The sequence below is a fragment of the Rattus norvegicus genome, chromosome 6 (assembly GCF_036323735.1).
Source record: "Rattus norvegicus strain BN/NHsdMcwi chromosome 6, GRCr8, whole genome shotgun sequence".
Lineage (NCBI taxonomy): Eukaryota > Metazoa > Chordata > Mammalia > Rodentia > Muridae > Rattus > Rattus norvegicus.
Window position 1 is genome coordinate 32,425,856 of NC_086024.1, and position 22,826 is coordinate 32,448,681.

The 22,826-nt window shown below is 45.8% G+C and overlaps 1 protein-coding gene across 20 annotated transcripts in view; it reads left to right on the plus strand.

Moving 5' to 3' along the window:
- The window catches only part of Dtnb (dystrobrevin, beta), a 196,986-nt gene that overhangs the window by 139,834 nt on the left and 34,326 nt on the right, over positions 1-22,826 (plus strand). For 14 of the 20 annotated variants that reach the window (XR_010052110.1, XR_010052106.1, XR_010052109.1 and 11 more), the window contains 4 exons: positions 5,922-6,011; positions 8,028-8,115; positions 20,955-21,040; positions 21,875-21,988. Coding sequence is in view for 9 of the 20 variants with exons in the window: in XM_063262066.1 (XP_063118136.1) it covers positions 5,922-6,011; positions 8,028-8,115; positions 20,955-21,040; positions 21,875-21,988 (378 nt within the window). In the remaining 11 variants the exon portion in view is untranslated. The remainder of the gene's footprint in view (positions 1-5,921; positions 6,012-8,027; positions 8,116-20,954; positions 21,041-21,874; positions 21,989-22,826) is intronic. The other 6 variants (XR_010052111.1, XR_010052112.1, XR_010052108.1 and 3 more) reach the window with 1 other exon arrangement.

Below are 22,826 nucleotides of genomic sequence, written 5' to 3' on the forward strand. Positions count from 1 at the left end.
CAACCATCTCCCCTACAGTGACACATTGACATTGTGTTTCTTTTTGTGATAGGAAAAAAGGTTTGATTGGGCCACAGGGCCGCTTACAGTGTCAGGGATGAGACCTGTAGCCATTTTTTATTTATTTATTTATTTTTGCCCTATAGAGCTTGGAGTCTCAGTATTTGAGATGACTGTTGGCCACACACTGATGAATGTGCTCATTTTACCATAGAGGGATCTACCTTGACCAAGGGCGATCCACAGCTACTACCTTCTACCAGATCGAACCACTGCTCTCAGTGTGTCCCCATCCCATCCCGTTTCCAGAAAGGCGTTCTATTGAAGTCACTGGCTACTCGGGATATTTTGTATGGGTTTTTTTTGTTTGTTTGTTTCATTTTGTTTCGGATTCTTACATTTTATTTTACATATAGGAGTGTTTTGCTTGCATGTATGTAAACCACATCCATGCCTGGTGCCTACAGACACCAGAAGATGGTGTCAGGTTCTCTGGAATTGGCGTTCCAGACAGCTGTGACATCATGTGGGTGCTAGGACCTGAACCTGAGTCATCGGCCAGCCCCTGGGCATTTGCTTTTTCTCTCCCACGATGTCCTCCAGCCCCTTTGACAGGGCCAGATTTCTCCTGCTAGACTAAAACACTAACATTTCTCTGAACTCAAGGGCTTTCCGGAGCCAGAGAACCGGCTTCTGATCTGCTGTTGGGGAGGCCTGGTTCTCCCTGCTGCTGGTGAGTGTGAGGACACTGAGAAGCTCTCTGAGCTTGTTAGTACTGTGGTACAGCAGCTGCCTCATCTTCCCTGGAGTGCTTCATAGCGTTTCACCTTCCCAGTCTTGTGTTTAGAAGAGGAAAAAGGAAAACTACTGAAAGTCCTAGGAACTGAATTGTTTGCTGTACTCTAGGTTCTGGGGTAGCTAAGTTTTGATCTCTTTCCACCTTCCCCAGGCTCTAAGTTCCTAGCTCCGTGATCCTCTGTGTGCTGCGTTTCTTCAGGTCTCTGATTTGAGCCTTCTGTTAGTGACTCCAAATTCAATCCCCAACCACATCCGTTTCCTGAGTCCCACCCAGAAGCACTGGGGTTGCTTCTGGTGCCTCAGCTCCCTCCGTGTGTAACTGAACGTACCTTCCCTCTCACCTGTTCACCTCATCTCAGTGAAGGGCTGCACGTGCTGGCTCCCTCCCGCTGTGGTGAGCAGCCACCAAGTCACTGCTTTGATCTTTATTGAGTTATAATTTATATGTAATTAAATTCACCAGCTAAATCTATATACCAGTAACTGCTTTTTAAAAATTATTTATTGGAAGCTGGGAGCCTTTAATCCCAGCACTCAGGAGGCAGAGGCAGGCGGATCTCTGTGAGTTTGAGGCCAGCCTGGTCTACACAGTGAGTTGCAGGGTAACCAGAGCTATGTAGTGAGTCAATCTCTCTCTCTCTCTCTCTCTCTGTCTCTCTCTCCCCCTTCCCTCCCTCCCTCCTCTCTCTCTTCCTCTCCCCTTCTCTTCGCCTATATATATAATATATAATATATATAATATGTATGTATTTAAGTATATAAATATAATATATATTTAAATTTTGTATTGTGTTTTAACATAAGTTTAACAAACTGGTCAGTGTTATCTATGCTTCTTTAGTGCCTAATATTGACCCAAATTTTAAAATATTTTAAAAAACCATCCCGAACCCTACAGAGAGGTTGGCATACTGAGGGAGCTGTATGTGTAGAGGTGCACACCTTTAACCCCAGCACTTTAATCCCAGGCAGAAGCCGGTGGGTCCCTATGGGTTTGAGGCCAGTCTGGTCTACATACGGAGTTCTAAGGCAGCCAGGACTATATATAAAGAGACCTTGTCTCAAGCCCCGCAAAACCAATAATTTGTAGTATGTTTTCACATATTCGGGAGAAGGAGGCATGTGCCTTGTCCCCTCTTCCTGTCCAGGATCACAGGGATCAAATTGTAGTATATTAGGCTTGGCAGCAAGGGCCTTCTCCTTCCGAGCCACCTCCCCAGTCTGCATTTGACTTGCGATTTACTTGTTATTACTGCCTTGTTTCCTAATATTGGCTCTCTCGTTCTCCTTCTGACCTATGGTTTAATCAGGCACTCCATGGGGCTCTATGTTCTAGTCTTGTGCATTGGCCTTCATCCATTTTGCATGGCCTTGTCTGGTGGATTTTACCCACAGTCCCTTCAAACTTAGACCAGACTGAAGAGCACCTGAGACTTGTGCAGCCTGTCTGGCAGGGACAACACAAGCTAGCATGCTGCACCCTGGAATGGCCCTGCTAGATTTGGAGCATCTCGCCCATTGATCTTGGCTGGAGAGGGTTACCAGGAAATAGAGCAGGCTACTTTCAGAGCTTCTTGTCCCTGGATTGTGTCACCGTGGAAGAGTGTACCCTCTTAGGCTCTCACCATGGTCACAGTGCATCCTGGGGACATCTAAATTCATCTGAGGACTCTGGAACATATTTGGAGTCAAGGTAGTCAGTGCTGCTCTGTGCTTCCTCAGTGCTTCATATTTACCCAGATTTGAAAATATAACAAAGACTCCCAAGCCCTACAGAGATGTAGGCAGACTGCGTGAGCTGTGCTAGCCTCAGGCTATATTTCAGCTACCAATCATCTGCAAACTGCACCCTGCAGGTAACAGCCTCGTTTTGTAAATAAAGTTTTATTACCATACAGCCATGCCCATTTGGCTGCAATGCTGGCTATGGCTGCTGCCTCTAAAATGGCAACTGAGCAGTTACAGCAGAAATCCCCTGGGCTCCAGAGCCGAAAACATTCACTCTCTGCCTTCTGAGGCAGGCGTTTTAACTTAATGAATTTAGAATAAGGAGGCTAAACTGATAAGTTGCATTTTGGAAGACAAACTACCCTTATTAAACCCTGGAATATCCTAGCCAAGAAACAGTCCTTTGGAAATCAGTCTGTGGTAGCTCGTTATTGAGCTCAACCCGGGAGACAGTGACCTCTCCTACAGCAGGTTACGGAGGCCTTCACATCCATTTTGTTAATAGTATCTTCTGACTCTGGCAGGGGGAAAAAACAAAGGCACAAAACCCAAATCTCTCGCAGCTTCACTTCAGCACGCCCGTGGGCTGAGTGAGGGGAGATGAACATGGCTGAGTGTCTGAGCTGCCTCGGAGTGGGGGACACCGGACACTGGGATCCCAGCAGCTGGCCCTTCGTAAGTGGGAGGACTGCTTCTGAGGCAGAGAGTACTCGTGAATAGTTTCCCACCGGTAAATCAGAAGTCACTCGGTGCTTTTGGCCTTCATTGGAGGCCAGTCCCCTAAATATCTAGCATGTTGAATGGAAATTAAGGAGTTGAAAGACATCATTGTCTTAAATTCTGTGGTAATGCCGCCATCAAATCTAAAAATCTAAACCTTTCCATCCATTTCATATTCTAAGTTTTTCTGCACAGTATTCATCATTATTATTAGACTGTATTGTAAAATTATCACTCTCGGGCTGGTGAGAGGGCTCAGTGGTGAGGGTGCTTGCTGCCAAGCCTGAGGACTTGAGTTCCATCCTCAGAACCCGCATGGTTAGAGGAGAGAACCAGAGCCATGGAGTTGACCTCGGACCTCTATACACGCTATGGCACACTTGTGCCTCCACGTGTGTGTGTGTGTGTGCATGCAAAAAACAATTAAATTTTGAAGATGATTACTCTTCATCTCCTCCATTAGAATAGAAGCCGGTTTAGTTGCTATCAGTTATAAATTAGGTCTAAAGAAGCAATTGTGGCAGAATATATTGGCACACGCTTGTAATCTTGGCATTTGGGATGATTGAGGGTTCAGCACCTGCATGGCAAGGTGATGAACACCTTTAACGCTAGCACTGGGAGTCAGAGGGAGGCTGATCTCTGAGTTCGAGGTGGCTCAGCAGGTCAAGGCTCAGGCCACCAAGCCTGATATTCAGTTTCATCTCTGGGACCCACATGTCGGAAGGAGAGAACCAACCCATGCAGGTTGTCCTCTGACCTTACCCCATGCCATGGTGTGTGTGCTCCCACACACATCTACACAAATCTACAGGTACACTGTATTAGTTACTTTGCGGTTATTGTGATTAAAATACCATAACCGGGGCTGGAGAGATGGCTCAGTGGTTAGGAGCACTGACTGCTCTTCCAGAGGTCCTGAGTTCAATTCCCAGCAACCACACAGTGGCTCACAAACATCTATAATCAGGTCTAGTGCCCTCTTCTGGCCTGCAGGCATACATGCAGGCAGAAAGCTATATGATGTATACATAATAAATAAATAAATGTTTAAAAAAAAGGAATCCATTGTGATAGGGAGACAGAGCAGCAAGCAGCAGGCATGGAGGCAGGAGAAGTTGAGGACTCCTGTTTTCAGATGCAGGCATGGAACATAGAGAACAGAATGGAAGTGGTAGGAGGCTTTTAATCCTGAGGCCTATCCCTGGTAACACACTTTCTTCAGCTGCACCACCTAAACCTCACCAAACATCACCACCAATTGGGCACCAAGTGTTCAAATGGCTGAGACCGTAGGGGACATTTCTCTTTCAAGCCTTTTAAAAAGAAGAAATTCAGGGCCAAGAAGACAGCTCACTGGGCAGAAGCACTTGCTGCACACGCATCTTGGGTAGGAGAATGGTACATATGTGTAATCCTAACACGCTTGCTGCACTGTCAGAGACAGAAGAGCCCCCTGGAAGCTGTGGACCAACTAGCCCATGGTGGTTAGCCAACAACTGCCTGTAACTCTGGCTCTAGGAAGTTCAGTACCCTCTTTTGGCCTTCTGAGGTACCACACTGACATGCACAAACCCATATCTACACATACACTTACGTATAGTTGAAAATAAAAATAAAATATTTTTATAAATGCTAGAAAAATCCAGGTGTGATAGCACATGCCTGTAATCCCAGAGGCAGGAGCATGTAGATCTCTTGAGTTCTAGGGCTACATAGTAAGATGTCTCAATAAATACACACACACACACACACACACACACACACTCTCTCTCTCTCTCTCTCTCTCTCTCTCAATGAATGTGATTATAAAAAAATGAAGTTGGGCCTGAAGAGATGGCTTAAGAGCACTGACTGCTCTTCCAGAGGTCCTGAGTTCAAATCCCAGCAACCACATGGTGGCTCACAACCATCTGTAATGGGATCTGATGCCCTCTTCTGGTGTGTCTGAAGACAGCTAGAGTCTACTTATACATAGTAAATAAATAAATCTTTAAGAAATAAATAACAATAAAGTTGGGAGAGGGAAGCTGCCTTAAACAAGCATGACTAGGCCGTGAGGTTTGGTCACCAGATGATGGTAATCTTATCATTTCCAGAGCAAACGGTTGTTGTTACTGTGGTTGTTTTTAGGCTCGTAGGCTATGGGTCTTCCACACACCTGTAAGAGAGAGCCTCGCTGTTCTGCCTTACTGTTAGATGCACTTTTAATGAGTTCATCCAAGGGCTGGATCTATGAGAACTTGCATCTCAGTAGAAGTAGAGATATTTACCTGGCAGGTAGTGTGTAGTAAGTGTAGAAAGAACCCATAAATGCATACCATTAGGGTGTCACTCAGTAATAAATAGATTGACTGTGCTTGCTTTTTTTTTTTTTTTTTCCTCTGCCAGAGGGCTTTTCCTGAAAACTAGTTAGAGCACCCAACCTGGGCAGAACTGGTGAACAGGGTTCTCCCTTCAGGACAGGCTTCCGTCAACCAAAGAGAGAAAAGACTGCTGTGTGTCAGTGAGGCAGATCTCCATGACCTAACACCATATTCCATTATGCATTGTGGTTTTCCCTTTTCTTTATTATGACTTGTTTGTTTTACTTTTAAGTTTGCTGATTTTAATCCATGTTCATTTCTTCTTCTATTCTTGTGTTGCGCTTGCTGTCTTGCTTTCATCGTTCCCAGGTTACAGTATGGCCAGGACATGCCCAATCTCTTGGCTGATGAGCATGCACTGATAGCCTCCTATGTGGCCCGTCTGCAACACTGCACACGGTTAGTTGGTAGAGCAGCAGCACCGGGAGCGCAGCCAAGGCTGCTCTGAGGGAGGGGGTGAGATCTGGTTCCCGGGGTTGCCAGCAGGAGAAGTTCTGCTTGTGTGGTGTATTTGAACCGCTGCCAGCCATGATTGGCAGAGTTAATTGCCAAAGCATTGGCTTCCACAAGAGAAGGAGCTTGGCCAAGCCTGGCACTCACCTCAGCACGGAATTAGACAGTCTTAGAAGAAAGGTACAATCCCTGCCGGTTACTACAGAGGAGTCCGTACACCCCTGAGAAGCCGGAAGTTCCAAGGCTGGAACGTGCTCGGAGTGGACATGGTTTTATGTCCTCAGCAGTTGCCATTGAGGAAAATGTCCACATGAAAAGGACCGGGGCCAGCGAGCAAGGGCCCTCGGAGAAGAGCAGGACAAGCCGGGTGGTAGAAGGGAAGAAGTAGTCCTGAAAGTTGCCCTCTGACCTCCACTGGCCTGCCGTTGTGACCTGCCAGCACGCGTGCACACACACACACACCACACACAAGTAAAAATGAAAGCACGAACGGAAGGGACTGCTTAACTGTTGCATTTCGTACTGTTCCCAGCAGGTTTGCCGGTCCGAGTGAGCAGCAGCATTATTTAGGGGCATTTCCCTCTCCCTGAAGTCTTGGGGAAGCAGTCAGATCCTACAGACTCCTGGGTGGGTTTGATGGGCTTCTCCTGTGGGAAGGAGAAAGGAATTGATAATTGCAAACTCTGTCAGGGAGCCTCCCTGTGCAACAGATGGCATCTGTGTACTTGTCCCAGCCTCTCAGTCTCTGAGAACAGAAGTGTTTTTCTAGGTCGGGGTAAGCAACTTTCTATCAGCAAAGGCAGTTGCATCGCAGGGTCCTAGAAAGCTTCCCATGTAAACCAGCAGCAGAGCACTGCACGGGTTGCTGGAATCACCAGTGAGTTTAATGGTAGGTTTACTGAGCAAGGGCTGGTGACCGTTGGCTCAGAGCCTCTGTGGTCTACAGTCTAAGGAAACAAGCCCCATACTGCCTTGAGGGGATCAGAAATTTCTTGGCTGATTCTAAAACTGTCAGATAACTGGGACAGACGAATAAGAAACCAATAAATTGTTGTTGTTGTTGTTGTTGTTGTTGTTGTTGTTGTTATCGTTGTTGTTTTATTCTGTGGCACTAATCTGAGGGCTTCAAACATACTAAACAACAACATTGCCTCTGAGCAGTATCCCTAGGCCTCACTTTACTTTTTATTTTTAAACAAATTGCCCAAGCTGCCCTTGAACTCTTGGGATCCAGGCACACCTCGAACTTATGATCCTCTTGACTTAGCCTCTCACATACTGGCCAAGTCATCATTGTCCCTGTCTCCCTAGAGCTTCTTAGTGGCCATGGTGGCTCCTGTCTGTAATCCTAGCACTTGGGAGGCAGAGGCAAGGAGGTTTACTGTGCATTCAATACTAGTGTGGGCTGCAGAGTGAGAGCCTGACTCAAAAAAATAAAAAAATCATAAAACCAGCTATATTTGTGGAGCTGATCTCCTCTTGTTGGGTTCCATTTTATCTGGTACCTCATCTGCATGAATCCTTACATGTTTACAATAATGAGTAAAGCAGCACATAATGGCTCTCACTTATAATCTCTGTCCTGGAAAGACTAAGGCAGGAGAATTGGGAGCTCAAGAGTTTTGCTTGGCCAACGCTGGCCAGGATTCCCCATTTCTTTCAGCCAGTGTTTAGTATACTTTTTCTTAGCCTTCTGATTTTCATGATCCCATAATTTTTTTAAGTCTTCTTTTAGTTCAAGACCTAGCACTATAAAGTGCCTTTGCTGATGTGGGCGCATGGGGATGGTGTGTGCAGCCTCGGTGTGTCCTTAAATCCTCCTGTCTCAGAAGACTATGTCTGTGACTCAGGCCTCTACGTGGTGTTCTTAGCATTCTTGGTTACAAGCCTTTCTCCTTGAGGAATAGACAAGAATTAGAGATGTCTGATAGACACCTGTGTTGAATTTTATCTCCTTGACAGTGTCCTGGACAGTCCTAGCCGACTGGATGAGGAACACCGGCTTATAGCCCGCTATGCTGCCCGGCTAGCTGCAGAGGCAGGAAACATGGTAAGTGAATGAAGGACCTCAGGAGAGTGTCACAGAGTAGCATTACTTGCATATGCATATCACATAGTTGAATAGTAACTATAACCCCGAGGCGAGGGGGTTGCTGGGGAATAGAAGAAGGTAGGGTATGTGCAAGGAAGAAAATGAAGGAGCCTTTAATTTTATCTGCAATGTTCTCTTTGAAACACAAATCAAGAAGAGAAAAATCAAACAATTTAGTTCTTTAAAAATATCAATACATTTAGTGTAAACTCCTAACAAGGACAAAGGAGAGACAGTGGGAATCACCAATGTCAGGGATAAAAGAAGGGGCATCACTACCGGTTTTTTACAGAAATTGAAGGTATGAGATGAAATATTACATTCAATAAAATTAATAATCCCCCCCCAAATTTAATGACCCAGCCAGGTATGTTAGTGAATGCCTTTAATCCCAGCACTCAGGAAGCAGGATCTCTGTGAGGTGGAAGCCAGCCTGGTCTGCAAAGCAAATTCCAGGGCAATCACAGTTACAGAGTATAACCCTGTCTCAAAAATGAAAAACAAAAAGGTTAACCCAGATGCAATATGCATATATCTTGAAAGACACCAAAAAAAATTGACACACAAGTTAGCCAAAAAAAAAAAAAAAAAATCAGTTAAATGGTTGTTATAGAAATCGAATTCATAATTAATTTCCCACCAAGAAACACCATGTCCTGATGGCTTTACTGTTGAATCTGTCATGTTTACAGGAGGTAAAAAGAAATAAATGTAAAAAGGCTAGTACTCCGGATCAGTTTGGTTTATCCAAGCAGTGCATTAAATGAATCAGTGTAATTAACAATTTAAAGAAGTTTGTAAGGGGGTTGGGGATTTAGCTCAGTGGTAGAGCGCTTGCCTAGCAAGCACAAGGCCCTGGGTTCGGTTCCCAGCTCCGAAAAAAAGAAAAGAAAAAAAAAGAAGTTTGTAAGATCATATTAGTAGATGCAGAAGCGGCACTTGACAGAGAACAGTGCCATTTGGGAAAAACTTCCTACATGTTCCAGGAATAAAAACAGGGCAGACTTCCTCTCCCTGAACAATACCTACAAACTGCCGGCTAGTGTGGACGTTGAAGACTGAACCCTGGAATCCTCCCTATTCATCCTCCAAGTCTACTTTGAACACCTCTATTTGCAGTCACATTAGAAGACCTCGTCAGCAACACGAGGCATAAATACTAAGCAGCAAACCGGTCTTTGAGAGGAGCATGATCTGCTCTGCAGAGCGCTGTAGAACCTGTGCAAACACTCGTAGAGCATGCCAGGCAGCAGTGCTACGAGATGTAAGCATGGAGAGCACGGGGAGCCATGCACAGCCCAGTGCTAGCATGGCTGCCTAGCCCTAAACTCAGTCTCCAGAACCACCCACACGAACGCCCATGACAAAAATGAAAGGATTTAAGACAGGAAGCTACAAAACCCTGGTAAGAGACGGATGGCGAGCCTGTGTAAAGTGAGAGGTGTGCCATGTTATTACCTGAAAGACTTGGTGTTCACACAAGGATGTATCTTCAAACTGACTTACAGACAGTACCGGTCAGAAGCCCAACAGAAACTTGGTTTGGGCTGGGTTGGGGTTTAGGAATCTAACTGTGTAACCCTAGCTGGCCTCTCACTCTCCGTGTAGACTAGTCTAGCCTAGAGCTTTGGGGGCTCCTCCTGCCTCTGCCTCCCCAGTGCCAGGATTATAGGCATTTGCTTCTGTGCCACGCTCAATGGGCTTCTGTTTATTGTTAAACTATAAACAGTCTTGAAAAAGAACAGAGTTGGCCGATGTCACCCTAGTAAATGTCACCTTGGTAAAACCAAGGCCTACTATAAAGCTCTAGTAATTGAGAAAAGTGAGGCCTGTCCAGGCGTGACAGCACACCCCCTCAATTCTAGCACTTGGGAGGCTGAGGCAGGAGGATCTCTGTGCGTTCCAGGGGCTACCTTGGTCTACAGAGTGAATTCTGCGTCTCAAAAAAACAGACAAACAAACAAACGAACGAACTGAGGTTAAGTGACAAGATGGACGGATAAACCAAGGGAACGGGGTAGAGTATCCATAAAATAGACTCCCAGCAGCAGTGCAGAAGCAGCTCCGTCAGGAAGGGAAAACACTGAAGCTTTATTTTTGTTCTATGTATATGGGGTTTCTCCTGCATATACATCTGTGTACTATTGACCTGGGAGAATGGAACCAATAAACAAGAAGAAATACTGAAGTTCTATGCAAAAGCCAGTTGTACCCAGGCCGTCAGGCAGTTTATACTCTGCGGGTCAAGAGGAGTCACGTGAGTAAAGTGTGCAATCACGAGGGCAAGCCACATGTGACAGGCAAGCCGCACACACATGTGGCTAAAACATGTTTTTCCATAGAGGCATGAATAATGATAGTGAGCTGTAATGGCTAATCTCGCTGAACTCACGCCTATCCGCCACACCTGGGGAGGGCTGCGAACGCACAGTCTAAGAGCAGTTTTGTGTTTTTGAAGAAACTGAGTTCTTAAGACTCTTACCTCGCTTTGTTGAAGTTTTCTTACACTCAGAATTCTCCTCACATAGCTTTGTGTTTAGACCGTGTTCTGACAGTGTGGGAGAAAGCCAGAAGAAAGCGTTCGGATCCTCTGGATCCGGTGTTGTAGATGTAGATCTTGTGAACTAGACCCCAGGTCCTTTTGCAGAGCAACCAATGCTCTTCACTGCTGAGGCATCCCTGCAGCGTCCAGACTACTTTTATAAGTTACCGATACTGAGAACTCAAGGTGGGGTGGGTGGGGTGGGAGCTGGAAGAGTTCTCACAGTTAGGAGCACTGCTGAGAGCCGGAGCTCAGGTCCCAGCATCCACATCAGACAGCTCACAACACCTGCAACTCCAGCTCAGGGGATCCGGTGTCCATTTCTGGCCTCCACAGGCACCTGTATGTATGTGCACAAATCCACACACAGAATACACATGCACACACACAATCAAAAATAATAATTTTTAAATTAAAAGCAGCAGGCATATTAATAAAATATCAGACACAAGTAAAAATAAAATTTGTTACCTGGAAAATGCGTGTGAGAAAAATTTCCAAAACCGGAGACAGGGTGGCTTACGCTGCAACCCCTGCTGCAAGTTCAAGGTCAGCCTGAGCTACGTAATGAATTTCAGGCCATCCTGGGATGTCTAGTACAATGCAAAATTCCCTAAACAGGAAAATCTGAAGTCAGGGTTGGCTTCACCTACACTGGGAGTTTGTAGTCTGGGCTACATGAGACCCTCAGTCAAAAGAGGAAAAGAAAAATCTCCAAAACACGGCATAGACTTGGAAAATCCGAACCGATACATTAGAGATGGAGTGTAGAGTACAGACAGCCATATAATTACAATCTAAACACTTCAGCATTAGGGTGAAGAACAAATGGTTAATTTTTTTCCAGAGTTGATATAAGACAAGAATTCTCGGGTGGGAATATCATAATCAGTCTCCAAAAAGAGAAAAATAGCTTCCCTAAAAGCCATGGGGCACAGCTCCCTGGGAGGCCCAAGCAGAGGACTTAGCTGCTATCAGGAGTCAAGGAAGGGGGTAGGAGCTGTGGCTCTGTTTAGAGTGCTTTCCTACCAGGAACAGTCCCCAGTACCTCCAGAGTGAGAGAGGGAAACTGTTCTTTACGGGGTTTCTCCACAGCAACGATGGGTATTTTTGTGGGAAAAGCTTTACAAACGACAGATAAAGTGTCTGAGTACATCCAGTGTTGCCGGTGTTTTTGACAAAACTTGAGAATATTCCTTAAAGGGAAAAACAGCTGAGTGTCATCACTGCACTGAAAAGAACTAGTTAAAATGTTAAGAGGAAAAGGAGGAAACTCCTCCAAGCCTGGAAAGGTCACAGTATGATGGTGTTAAGAGTAGTACTAATGGTTCACACTTACTGACTGCACTGGGTGGAGGCCATTATTCTAAGTGCTTTGCATATCTTAGCTAATTGATTATTCACAACAGCCCTGGTTCCTGTGGCCTGAGAGAGAGAGCCACCCAAGGCAGTCTTTCAGTGGCCCAGCTGGGATGAGGGGTGCCCTTTTTATCTCTCAAGCACTGATAATTTTAACCATTAAAGGTTCTGGAGGAAAGAAATGAACAAAAAGCGAAAGCAGAGAATAAAATGAAAGGAAAGATGACCTGGAACCAAAACCACAGACACTCAGACGATGACCAGGGACGAAGAGCCAGGTCTTCCCAAGACTATGTCAGCTCCTCTAAGGGGCAGGGCTTGGAGGCTCGTGCTGGAGCGGAGCGAGGCCTGGCAGAAGCAGTGTGTCAGACTTGACAGTTGGGTCTCGTTTGTGGAGAGTTATGCGTGCTTGCCACGGCTGCTGCTGACAACTCTTGATGTGCTGCTTCTCCCCCAAAGCAATCTAACATGAGGTCATACATGTGGCTCAGAGATCGCAACTCTAAATGTTGTGGAATGGAATAGCACGGACAGTGGTCTAGGAAAAACCCAGAGCAGTGTGGGAGAACCGGTTAAATCTTACACATGCCCTCCGCTGGTCGTAACTGGTCAAGTAATTTTAGAAATTCAGATGCATGAGTCAGTGAGTTGAGATGGGCCGCACTGCGGCTGAGTTCTAATAAGTGCGCTTAATGCTCTGAGATAGCCCATTGACCTTACACGGCCTTTCAAAACTCTGTAAACAAGAGGCAAAGCCTTTTCACCCTGAGGTCCTGGTCTCCTCAGCCATGAGCCCAGATAAGGATGTTTGCATCTGCTGGTCACCACTGCCTGACACCGAATTGTCTTGAAAGTGATGGCAGCTCAGAAAGGGTTCCTTTCATCCTAGTTTACTTTGCCAAGTATGGCTATCTTCTAAATATCAGGCCCCTCTTCTGCCTAACACAAGTGCCTAATCCTCTAATCTCACCCTGAGACAAGTGCTTTGCATAAAGTGGGGGCAGCCATCCCAGCTTATTTATAGACCACTAGATAGGCTTGGAATTGATTTTTCTCAGAGACCTTCTTCCACAAAGAGAAGCCATTCAATCATTTGTGCCAGCAGCACACACGCCCTGCAGAGGGCCTCTCCAGCAGACACCAGGCAGCTTCACCCCTTGGTGCACAGCAGACCAGGCAGAGCCTCAGGCTGACACTTGAAGAAAGGCACTGTGGGTTTCACAGATGTGCCAGGACTCATTTGTTTTCCTAGAGTGCCTACGTTTCTTTCTTTCTTTCTTTCTTTCTTTCTTTCTTTCTTTCTTTCTTTCTTTCTTTCTTTCTTTCTTTCTTTTTTTTTTTTTTAAAAAGGAAGCGGAAAACCCTGCAGTGTGTGGTGAATCATAACAGTGATGGCAGATTCTTAGTTCTCGAGCCTTAACCAGCACTGGCTGTAACCTGACGTTTTCTTTTAAGGATTTCTCATGAAAAACAAAAACTTGAAACAGTTTGGAGGGGGTGGGGGCTACACTGCCTTTGTCAGTCTGCCTCACGTTTAGACATTTCTGAGAGGCTGACTCCACAACCGTAACCCAACCTTCATAGCCTTGTCGTCATGGTTGATTGAGGCACTCTCTCTCAGGAACATCCTCATGGCTTTAGGGGCCAACCATATCTCAACTGGGTTTTGCATACATGTAGGAACTGTAGGCCCCACTAAAATATTGACTGCAAAACCCAGCAGTACAATGTGATCATACATGAAGCACTTTAAAATGTGTAGGCTTTGCCTCTGACCTGCTGAACCAGAACCTCTGGGTTTAGGGCCCATCTGTCTTTACTGAAGGAAAAAACAAAGGAAGAAAATTCACAGTCTTCTGATTTACAGCCAGCCTGGGAAGCACCGTCTTAAACAGTATTATTGGATTCTGGGGAGAGGTTAATAACCCATAGCCTCCACTTATCCTCTCAGAGGTTAGATTGTGGGCAGACTGCCCAGGGATACAGACCGTGTAGTGGCTCTCAGGGGCCTCTCTCTGGACTCATCCTGTCAGGTTCATAAAGGTCAAAGCCACTGGTCTCTCTTTCAGGAAGCTGCAGAAGTGCATACTGGGCGACATCTGGCTGACTGTTCACTTGTCTTGGGTGTGTAATGCTTACCCAGTTCAACTAAAGGAATATTGTCTCTTACCCTATATCTGCCAGCTGTGTCTCCACCTCCACGAAGGTGGTATAGCTCTGAGACCTTAACTTTAATCTTTCCTAGGATTAGAAGGGTTGGGGTGTGTGTGTGTGTGTGTGTGTGTGTGTGTGTGTGTGTGTCTGTGTGTCTGTGTGTCTGTGTGTGTGTGTCTGTGTGTCTGTGTGTGTGTGTGTGTGTTTCAGGACATCTGACATATATATGTGTGTATATGTGTGTATGTATGTATGTATGTAGTGTCCTGAAAAAAAAATAGAAACATATATAGACATCTTTTAAATTGACAAAAGGCAATAATTTCACACACATACACACACACACACACACACACACACACACACACACACACACACGTCTGAAACTCACTGTGTAGTTGTTAGCTTTGCACCGTGGTAATCATCCTGTGTCAGCCTCTCAAGTACTGAGATTACTGGTGTGAGCCACTACACTGGGCTTAATGAAGTTTTGCTTTGTTTTGCTTGTTTGTTTTTATTTGTTTTTTTTTTTAAGACAGACATTCTTGAAGGCTGGCTTGAACTCACTGTATAGCTAAGGATAAACTCAAACTCCTGGTTCTCCTGCCTCTACTTCTAAATGCTAGCATTGTAAGGCTGTGCCACCACACCCACCTATGAAACTTGTACTTACATAGGGTGGAACGGTTTGGCTCCTCACAGACTTTTTGATTCCCCTCTGCTCCAGCATATAAGAGTGTGTGCAGTCGCCTCATTGGTCACCTGAGAAAACCCATTCATTGCACACATTGCTTTGCTAAAGCTGTGAGCATAGTTTTATAACAGTGGAGCCGCTAGCCTAAAACAATATTGAGAATTAGAACACGATAATAATGGTCCAGGTGGGTGGTGGGTTTCTGTCAGTCCCAGGTATCGGAGGCCAAGGAAAGAGCCAGAGATTTAATCCAGGACATCACGGCCAACCCGAGCAACATAGCGAGACTGTCCTTCGCCTCCAAAAGAGTCATGATAAGTAAAACATGTTTTAAAGTGTTACTGAGTTAAAGACAATTTGGAGATCTTAAATAAAAGTATCTAGGAACAAGTAGATTCGATGACCCATAAGGAATGGCACTTTGCTGTCATCTGCAGACTGTGGATCCATCCCAACGGTTCTCAGCTGATCTGGAAATGGTCCCCATTGGGAGGTAGGTGGTGGTGCCACAAGCCTTTATCCCAGCACTTGAGAGGCAGAGGCAGGTGGATCTCTGTGAGTTCAAGGCCAGCCTGGTCTACTGAGGAAGCTCCAGGACAGCCAGGGATACACAGAGAAACCCTGTCTCAAACCCACCCCACCCCCAATAAATAAAATAGAATAATTTTTTTAACTATGACCCCTGCTGGGGTTTTGCAGTGGGCCTAGTTCAATATTCCAAGTTGCCTCAGGATTTCTGCAGTACACTTAGGCTGGCTCTGCACTCAGAAAGTCCAGAGAACGATGGTTTTTATCCAGAGCAGTTTATCTTAAGGATGAAAGATAGAGATTTTTGTGAAGTCACTGTTAAATGGGATTTTCAGAAGTTACTATGGAATGGGAGCTTCTCGGGCCCCCTTCCAAGCAGCCCCAGATCTAGCCAGTCTCCTCACCCAGAGGCCTTCCAGGGAGAAGGAAGGAATGGGGAGAGGTCATGATCTGGTTAAGGGATTTGCTGTGTCGTTGAAGCACTCTCATGAACAAACGAGAGGTGGCCCAGCTGATCAAAGGTTGGCTTTAAATATTTAAAGAGATGTTTGCTGAAGTATGAAGTATGACAAGCATTTGCAAAATGATACATCCGCCTCAGGAAAGAAAATGTAGCCTACAGGAAGTAACTGGGGCAGAATCCCCATAACAAATTAGTGTGAACTTATGGAAATAACCTATTTTCCTATTGTCTGCTTAAAATGGTCATTTTTTTAGGGTAAGTTAAGATAGGGAACAAGGGCTGGGGTCAGAATGTCTCAGCACTGTGTGTACACTCAAGCCTGTTTTCATGAGGTCTTCTACACCCCAGCTGTTTCCTTTGCGTGAAGCGTTCTTCTAGCTTCCCTTCTCGGGTCTGTGCTGAAACGACTACATGGGAACTCACAAACTCCTGACTACCAAATTTTTCTTCATCACCCTCGAGCCCTGGGCTGCCTCCCTTCAGCTATTTCAGCAAGGCCAACTGCCCCTGGCCCTGCCCTTCTCTCCACTGTGCATGCTCTTCCCAGCCTTCTGGCTTGCTGGGCCCACTCAGAAGCCTCTCACGAGGGGACTCTCTCTTCAGTCACGGCTTCCTCATGCCTGTTACTGCTGATGTGCGTGTTTCTTTACTTATTTTTTTCCTTCTTATCTCCCCCGCTATAATGTCAGCTCCGTGAGATGAAGTTTTTTGCCTTTCACCAGGGCATCACTAGTTGCTTGAATAGTGTGTCTGGCACAGAGGAGCCAGGAAATGAATAAATTGATTTTGTTCTTGAAAGAAATTATCTAAGGTCTCTTCTAGACAATGTTTCCTGTGAACTAACCATTCTGTTTCTGTCTTAACCTCTTTAGAGTCCAGAAAGTACTTGAGGAAGAGAGACTTGCCTTTGTTTTATATTATTACTATTGTCACTATGGAGCCCCATAATGTTTAAGATATCAAATAAGTTAAATACTAAATGTCTCTGCTGTACAATATATAATACATACGAGTCTATTGTCCACTGCTATAATACCTAAGGCAAAGAAAAAAGGGTTTACTTAGGCTCACTGTTCTGGTAGGCCAAGGCCAAGGGCCAGCCAGCATCCGGTGGCAGTCTTCTTGGGGAAGGGTCCTGATGCAGCCCAGAGAGCATCATATGGCAAGAGACAGAGACCGTGTGTGTGTGTGTGTGTGTGTGTGTGTGTGTGTGTGTGTGTGTGTGTGTGTTTGTGTGTCTTACAGAACTCAGTCTTGGGGACCAAGATCAAGTCATGGACTCTCCATCCTAAAGACCTCATTCAAGCCTAATTACCTCCCAGAAGTCTGTCCCCAAACACCATAGTCCCTGAAGCTTCCAACCCTCTTTGCTACCTCACAGTGAGGACTGCAGTCTAACACATGAAGCTGTAGGGCACACTCAGAGAAGAGCACCTTGGCTATATTTATACTGACTTGGTTTTTGGAGACTTGGTCTCACCGTGTACTTTTGGCTCGCATTGTAGAGTGGGCTGGCCAGGAACTTTTTTTTTCTTTTTTCTTTTTTTTTTTTTTTTTTCTTTTTTTTTTTTCGGAGCTGGGGACCAAACCCAGGGCCTTGCGCTTGCTAGGCAAGCGCTCTACCACTGAACTAAATCCCCAGCCCCATCTGGCCAGGAACTTAAAGAGATCTTCCTGCCTCTGCCCCTCTGCCCCTCTGTCCCTCTCCCTCTGCCCCTCTGCCTCAAGTGCTGGGATTGAAGGCTTTTGCACCACTTATATTTACATTTTGATCAAAGGAGACAAGCCCCTGGGCACTGAGGTTGGGTTGGGGGTTCTCCTATAAGTTCTGGCAGGTGGAAAAGCCCAGACCCATTCTGTCTGCAGGAACTGTTGCTTCTCCACTTCTGTTTGAGAAACAGTGCTTCTGGGGCTTCTCTACCTCCACTATAGAAGACACCAAGCTTGCAGTCAGACCGAAAAGCATCGAAGGTTATTTAAGTGTTTCCAGTGAACACCACCAAGCATGCTTGTTCTCACACAACTCATGTCCTTCCTACACCTGTAATTCCCCTGCTCTCACCCTCACAGAGACCTTCAACTTCTAATTCCACTTCTTTGAAAGTTAGAAGTCAATCATTCATATCCAGTTCATTCTCAAGCCACTTGTGAGGCTCAACTCAGGCTCTTACAGGACTCCAAATACAGCATGAGGGTTGCTCAGCTGGCTGCTGCTACATACTTCGAAGGGAAAAGGAAGTCTTCTTTTTTTTTTTTTTTTTTAAGAAAAATATTAGGTGATCTGGTAAGAACCAGATTGACTGTGGTGGTTTACCCAATTATTTAGAAAACATCATATGAAAAGTCTTTTTTTTGACTCTTCCAGCTCTGGGCAGGAGATTAGCTTCCTGCTTCTTGTAGGTGGTGCTTGAGGCAAAGCGGAGAAGGTGCAGAGTGAGCATGGCTGGCAGAGAGCCCGGCCCAGAGCTTCCATTCCAGTTGCTGAGAGAAAGGGAAACAGCACCTCATTATCCCTTTTTCCTTTCTGCGTTCCTTGGCTAATACATATACTGTTGAGGGGGAGGTGTGGGCAGATCTAGATAGAGTCTCACATATAAAGGAAACCTTAAAAAGAAATTGGAACCCGAGGATAAGGTAGTTCAGCCACTTTTGGGAACAGTATGGTACATGGCCGAGTAACTGAGATTGACCTTGAACTCTTGATCCTCCCGCCTCTACCTGAGAAGATTACAAGTATGTGTCACCACACCTGTTTTTATGTGAGGTTAGGGTATTGGAGATCAAAGCTACAGTTTCGAGTATGCAGGGCAAGCACTGTCTCAGCTGAGTTGCACCCCCAGCCCCCAACCCACTCTCTGCAGTGTGTGTATGGTGTTCCTAAGTGTTCATTGTTTTCTACCGTAGTCTTGAAGGAGCTAACAAAGGTACAAATTACACCCACATGGTCTCTCCAAGGATGACACAAGTCAGAGCTCGGCCAACATTACAGTTCCTAAGGAAAGGAATGCACAGTGAAATACCACCTCACACCCACAAGGATGACTCCTCAAAAGATGGACAAGTGTTGGCAAACACATGAAGGAAAATGGCAGTGTTCTACAGTGTCGTGGAAAGTAGCCCAACCACTTTGGGAAAACAGTCTCCAAAGGCAGTGTGGCTCAGCAGTTTTACACCTAGACGGATAATGAAGAGGAAGAACATATTTCTACATGAATATTCATAACATCGTTCGAAATAGCCCAAAAGTAGAAACAGCCCAGACGTAAATCAGTTGTGAGATAGAAAAAATGTGCTATACTTATATTGTGGAATATTATTCATCCATAACAAAGGAATACTGGTTTGTGGTATAACAGGAGAGAAGCCTGAGAGCATTTTGCTAAGCTGAAGAAGTCAGATGCAAAGGCTACAGCTTGGTTTATGTGTCGTATACAGACTCGGTGAAGCTACAGAGGCAGCATAGCGGCTCTCGGGGCAGGCAGAAATAGATTATGATTGCCAATGGGCCTGGGAAAAGGGAATAGTAAAAATCCGCTGGACATAGGCGGTGGCGATGGTTGCACCATCTCATGAACACACTACAAGTGACTAAATGGTACAGTTTAAAGGGTCAGGGACTGGGATTTGCTTTAGTAGAGTGCTTGGCCAGCAGGCACAAAGCCCTGGGTTCAATCCCAGCACTGCATAAACCAGGAGTGGTGTGAGACACCTGTAAGTATTTGGGTGGTTGGAGGAGGGAGATTCTGAAGTTTGAGGTCATCCTTGGCTACATAATATTCTTGGCCAGGCCAAGCTCCTGTCTTTAAAAAAAAAAACAAAAACAAAAAGGGAAGGGGGTAAATTTATGAAATGAAAACTCACTTCTACTTTACCAAGGAAAACCTCACAGTTACAGCCTTTACAGTGAGGATGTTAAAGCAAAAAGGATTTTAACAGGTTTCAGTGAGAATACTATGAAATTGGGACTGCGGCTTGGAGGTTAAGAGCACTGGCTGCTCTGCTGTAGGACCCTGGTTCGATTCCCAGCATCCACATGGTGGCTAGCAACCATGCTTTACTCCAGTTCCAGGAGGTCTCTGCAGCACCAGGCATGCAGATAGTCCACAGACAGACCTGCAGCAACATACTGCTATGATAAATATAGAAAGTAGAACTTAAGGAGTGGAACACGAGGATAAGGTAGTACTGTCCGCTTTGGAACAGTGCAGAAGTTTCTCAGACCTTGTTCATAGTGTTAGCTTGCAGCTCAGCAGTCCCAGATCGCATAGAAAGACATACATCAGGGCCTGCGAGGTTACTGAGTGGCGACTCCTGAGTGCAGTCCTGGAACTCACGTGGGAGAGAGACAGCTCATGCCTGCCTGTCCTCTTATGTCACAGTGTGGCATGCTATGCACATACATGCAAAATAAGACACAAAGTGTATGTTGATATAAAGACCCATAAGCAAAAGTTGCCCCTGCTTCACCTATAGTTGCTAAAAGCAAGAATACTCAGTAGCAAACATTCGTGAACATCAAAACGTCCTGCACAGTAGAAGAACTACCCACAGGATCGTTCTGTTGGGTCAAGTTTCTAGGAAGGCGAAGCCAGGTAGAAAGGCTGTCAGTGCCCACATTGCCTGAGCTCACTCTGCATTGGTGGTAGCAACTGAAAACAAACTATCCTAAGGGATTATTTTTTTTTTTTTGGTTCTTTTTTTTTTTTTTTTTTTCCGGAGCTGGGGACCGAACCCAGGGCCTTGCGCTTCCTAGGCAAGCGCTCTACCACTAAGGGATTATTTTATGGCGATGGAAAATGTTCCAAAACTGGATTGTGGTGGTTGGTTACAAAAATGCTTAAATTTACTAGGATTATAGGATTGAATAGGTTTTATGGTATATAAAAGAAACCTCCAAAATTGGGTTGTTTTGTTTGTTTGTTTGTTTTGTTTTTGTTTTTTGTTTTTTTTTTGTTTTTTGTTTTTTTTTGATAAATCAGCAGTCAGTCTCAGACTGTGGATACATGAATTTAGAAAAGAACAAAACAAAACAAAAAAAAAACCTTTCCCCACCTTAGACTCGTCCTCCCACTGATGCCAGCTTCAACTTTGATGCCAACAAACAACAGCGACAGCTCATCGCAGAACTGGAAAACAAGAACAGGTAAGAATGAGACTTTCTGACCTGGGTCCAGCAGCCAGGACCGACTCCTGGGCCGTCCTCTTCACCTCACAGCCTGCTTGGCTTGTGTGCTCTCTTCTGCATCTCCGAGATGGTGGCCAAGGCTGGCCTCCAACTCACCGTGTAGCAGAGGCTGACTTTGATCTCTTCATCCTCCTGCCTCCACCCACCGGTATGGCTCTTCAGCAAGCAGGGGACCAGGAGATAACACTGTACGCTGTTGGCTCCATCTTCTAAGCTGTGCTCTGCCACCACTAGAGAGTGGAGTCCTTTCACCCACAGTGTGTCCCTCACTCCCTCCTCATGGAATTTTGCTCTGTCCTAGCAGCTCATCCTGGCCTTTTACACTACAGGAAACCAGCCTCATTTTATTTTAAAAAGCCATTTTAAATACTGCTAAAAGGCCTGTACCACTGTGCAGTGGAAGGTGGATCCAGAGCAAGGAGATAGCAACAACCTCCCCAGGAGTCAGTAGCCAGGAGTTAGGGAAGGGGGAAATGGAGGAAGAGTTGGGAAGTCCACACAAGACCTATGTTGGGAGGTTGGTTGCAAACGTTCTCTTCCCCTGGTGAGGAGCAGGGCAAGTAAAATATTCCAGTTGTCGTTCCCCCTTCCTGGAGTAGGTTCAAGTTCTTGAAAAGAACTCCCCTGTGGTAGAGCACCTGAGGAGCCATGAGGTGAAGGTATCCATTTCACACCTGGTCCTTCAGAAGCCTCAGAGTGTAGGGGGAAGCACTGAGGGAGTAAAAATAGCTCACGGTGGAAAAAAAGAACCATCAAACACTAACAGTGCTTCTCACCATCCTCCATCCTCAGAGAGATCCTGCAGGAGATCCAGCGCCTGCGGCTGGAGCATGAACAGGCTTCGCAGCCCACTCCTGAGAAGGCCCAGCAGAACCCCACGCTGCTCGCAGAGCTGCGCCTGCTGAGGTACTGACGCACCCGCCTGACTGCAGCCTGTGGTGGGAATCTGTATTGGGAAACCAAACCAGTGAGGCAGAATCTGACAGGGAGTCAGTAGAACCTGACATGTCAGAGCAGGCTGCCTGCGAGACCCATCAACCACTCTGGGGGGCAGGGGTCCTCAGTCATCATTACAAAGCTAGGTGAGAACTGGTCCCCCTCAAATCCAATGCTAATTAGTGGATGGTGTTTGTCATCCAGGGGTTGTTTTTAAAAGACAGCTATGATTTCCTGCACTGGGGGTGGGGGTTGGGGAGTTAGGGGGCAACACTCGTGTTACAGTTAATGTTACAGCTCCATTTCTCCTGTAAGCTCTGCTTTAGAGGCTCCTGGAACTTCAGACAGGCAGGCCTAGGGCAGCATGTTGCCTGTGCACAAGCTCTGAGACAGAAAGCTAAGAGTGAACGAACGCCTTGCACCTTCACTGTGATGCTGTCTCGCCTCCCTCTCAGTGTACAGTGACTCCAGAGCTGAGAATGTAAGGCTCTAGAGTCAGTATAGAGCAGAGCAATCTTGGCTCCCTGTTTGCATTCTCTGTGAGAGGATGGGGAACTCTTCTCTGGAGGACACGGTATATAATCACCAGATCTGTGATGAGAGCCTTTTGCCCTCTGTGCCACATGTGTGTTCCCATGAATGAAGACATTATGGAAACCAAATCCAGTACCTTAGTTCTTACCCAGCTCTAGACTCTTGAATAGTGTGCCTTTCTGTTTCTTTTGTAGCATTTAAATTTTTACATTTGATTTGGGGGAGAAGATCTCATTCTGTAGCCCAGGCTGGCCTAGAACTTTTAGTTTTACAT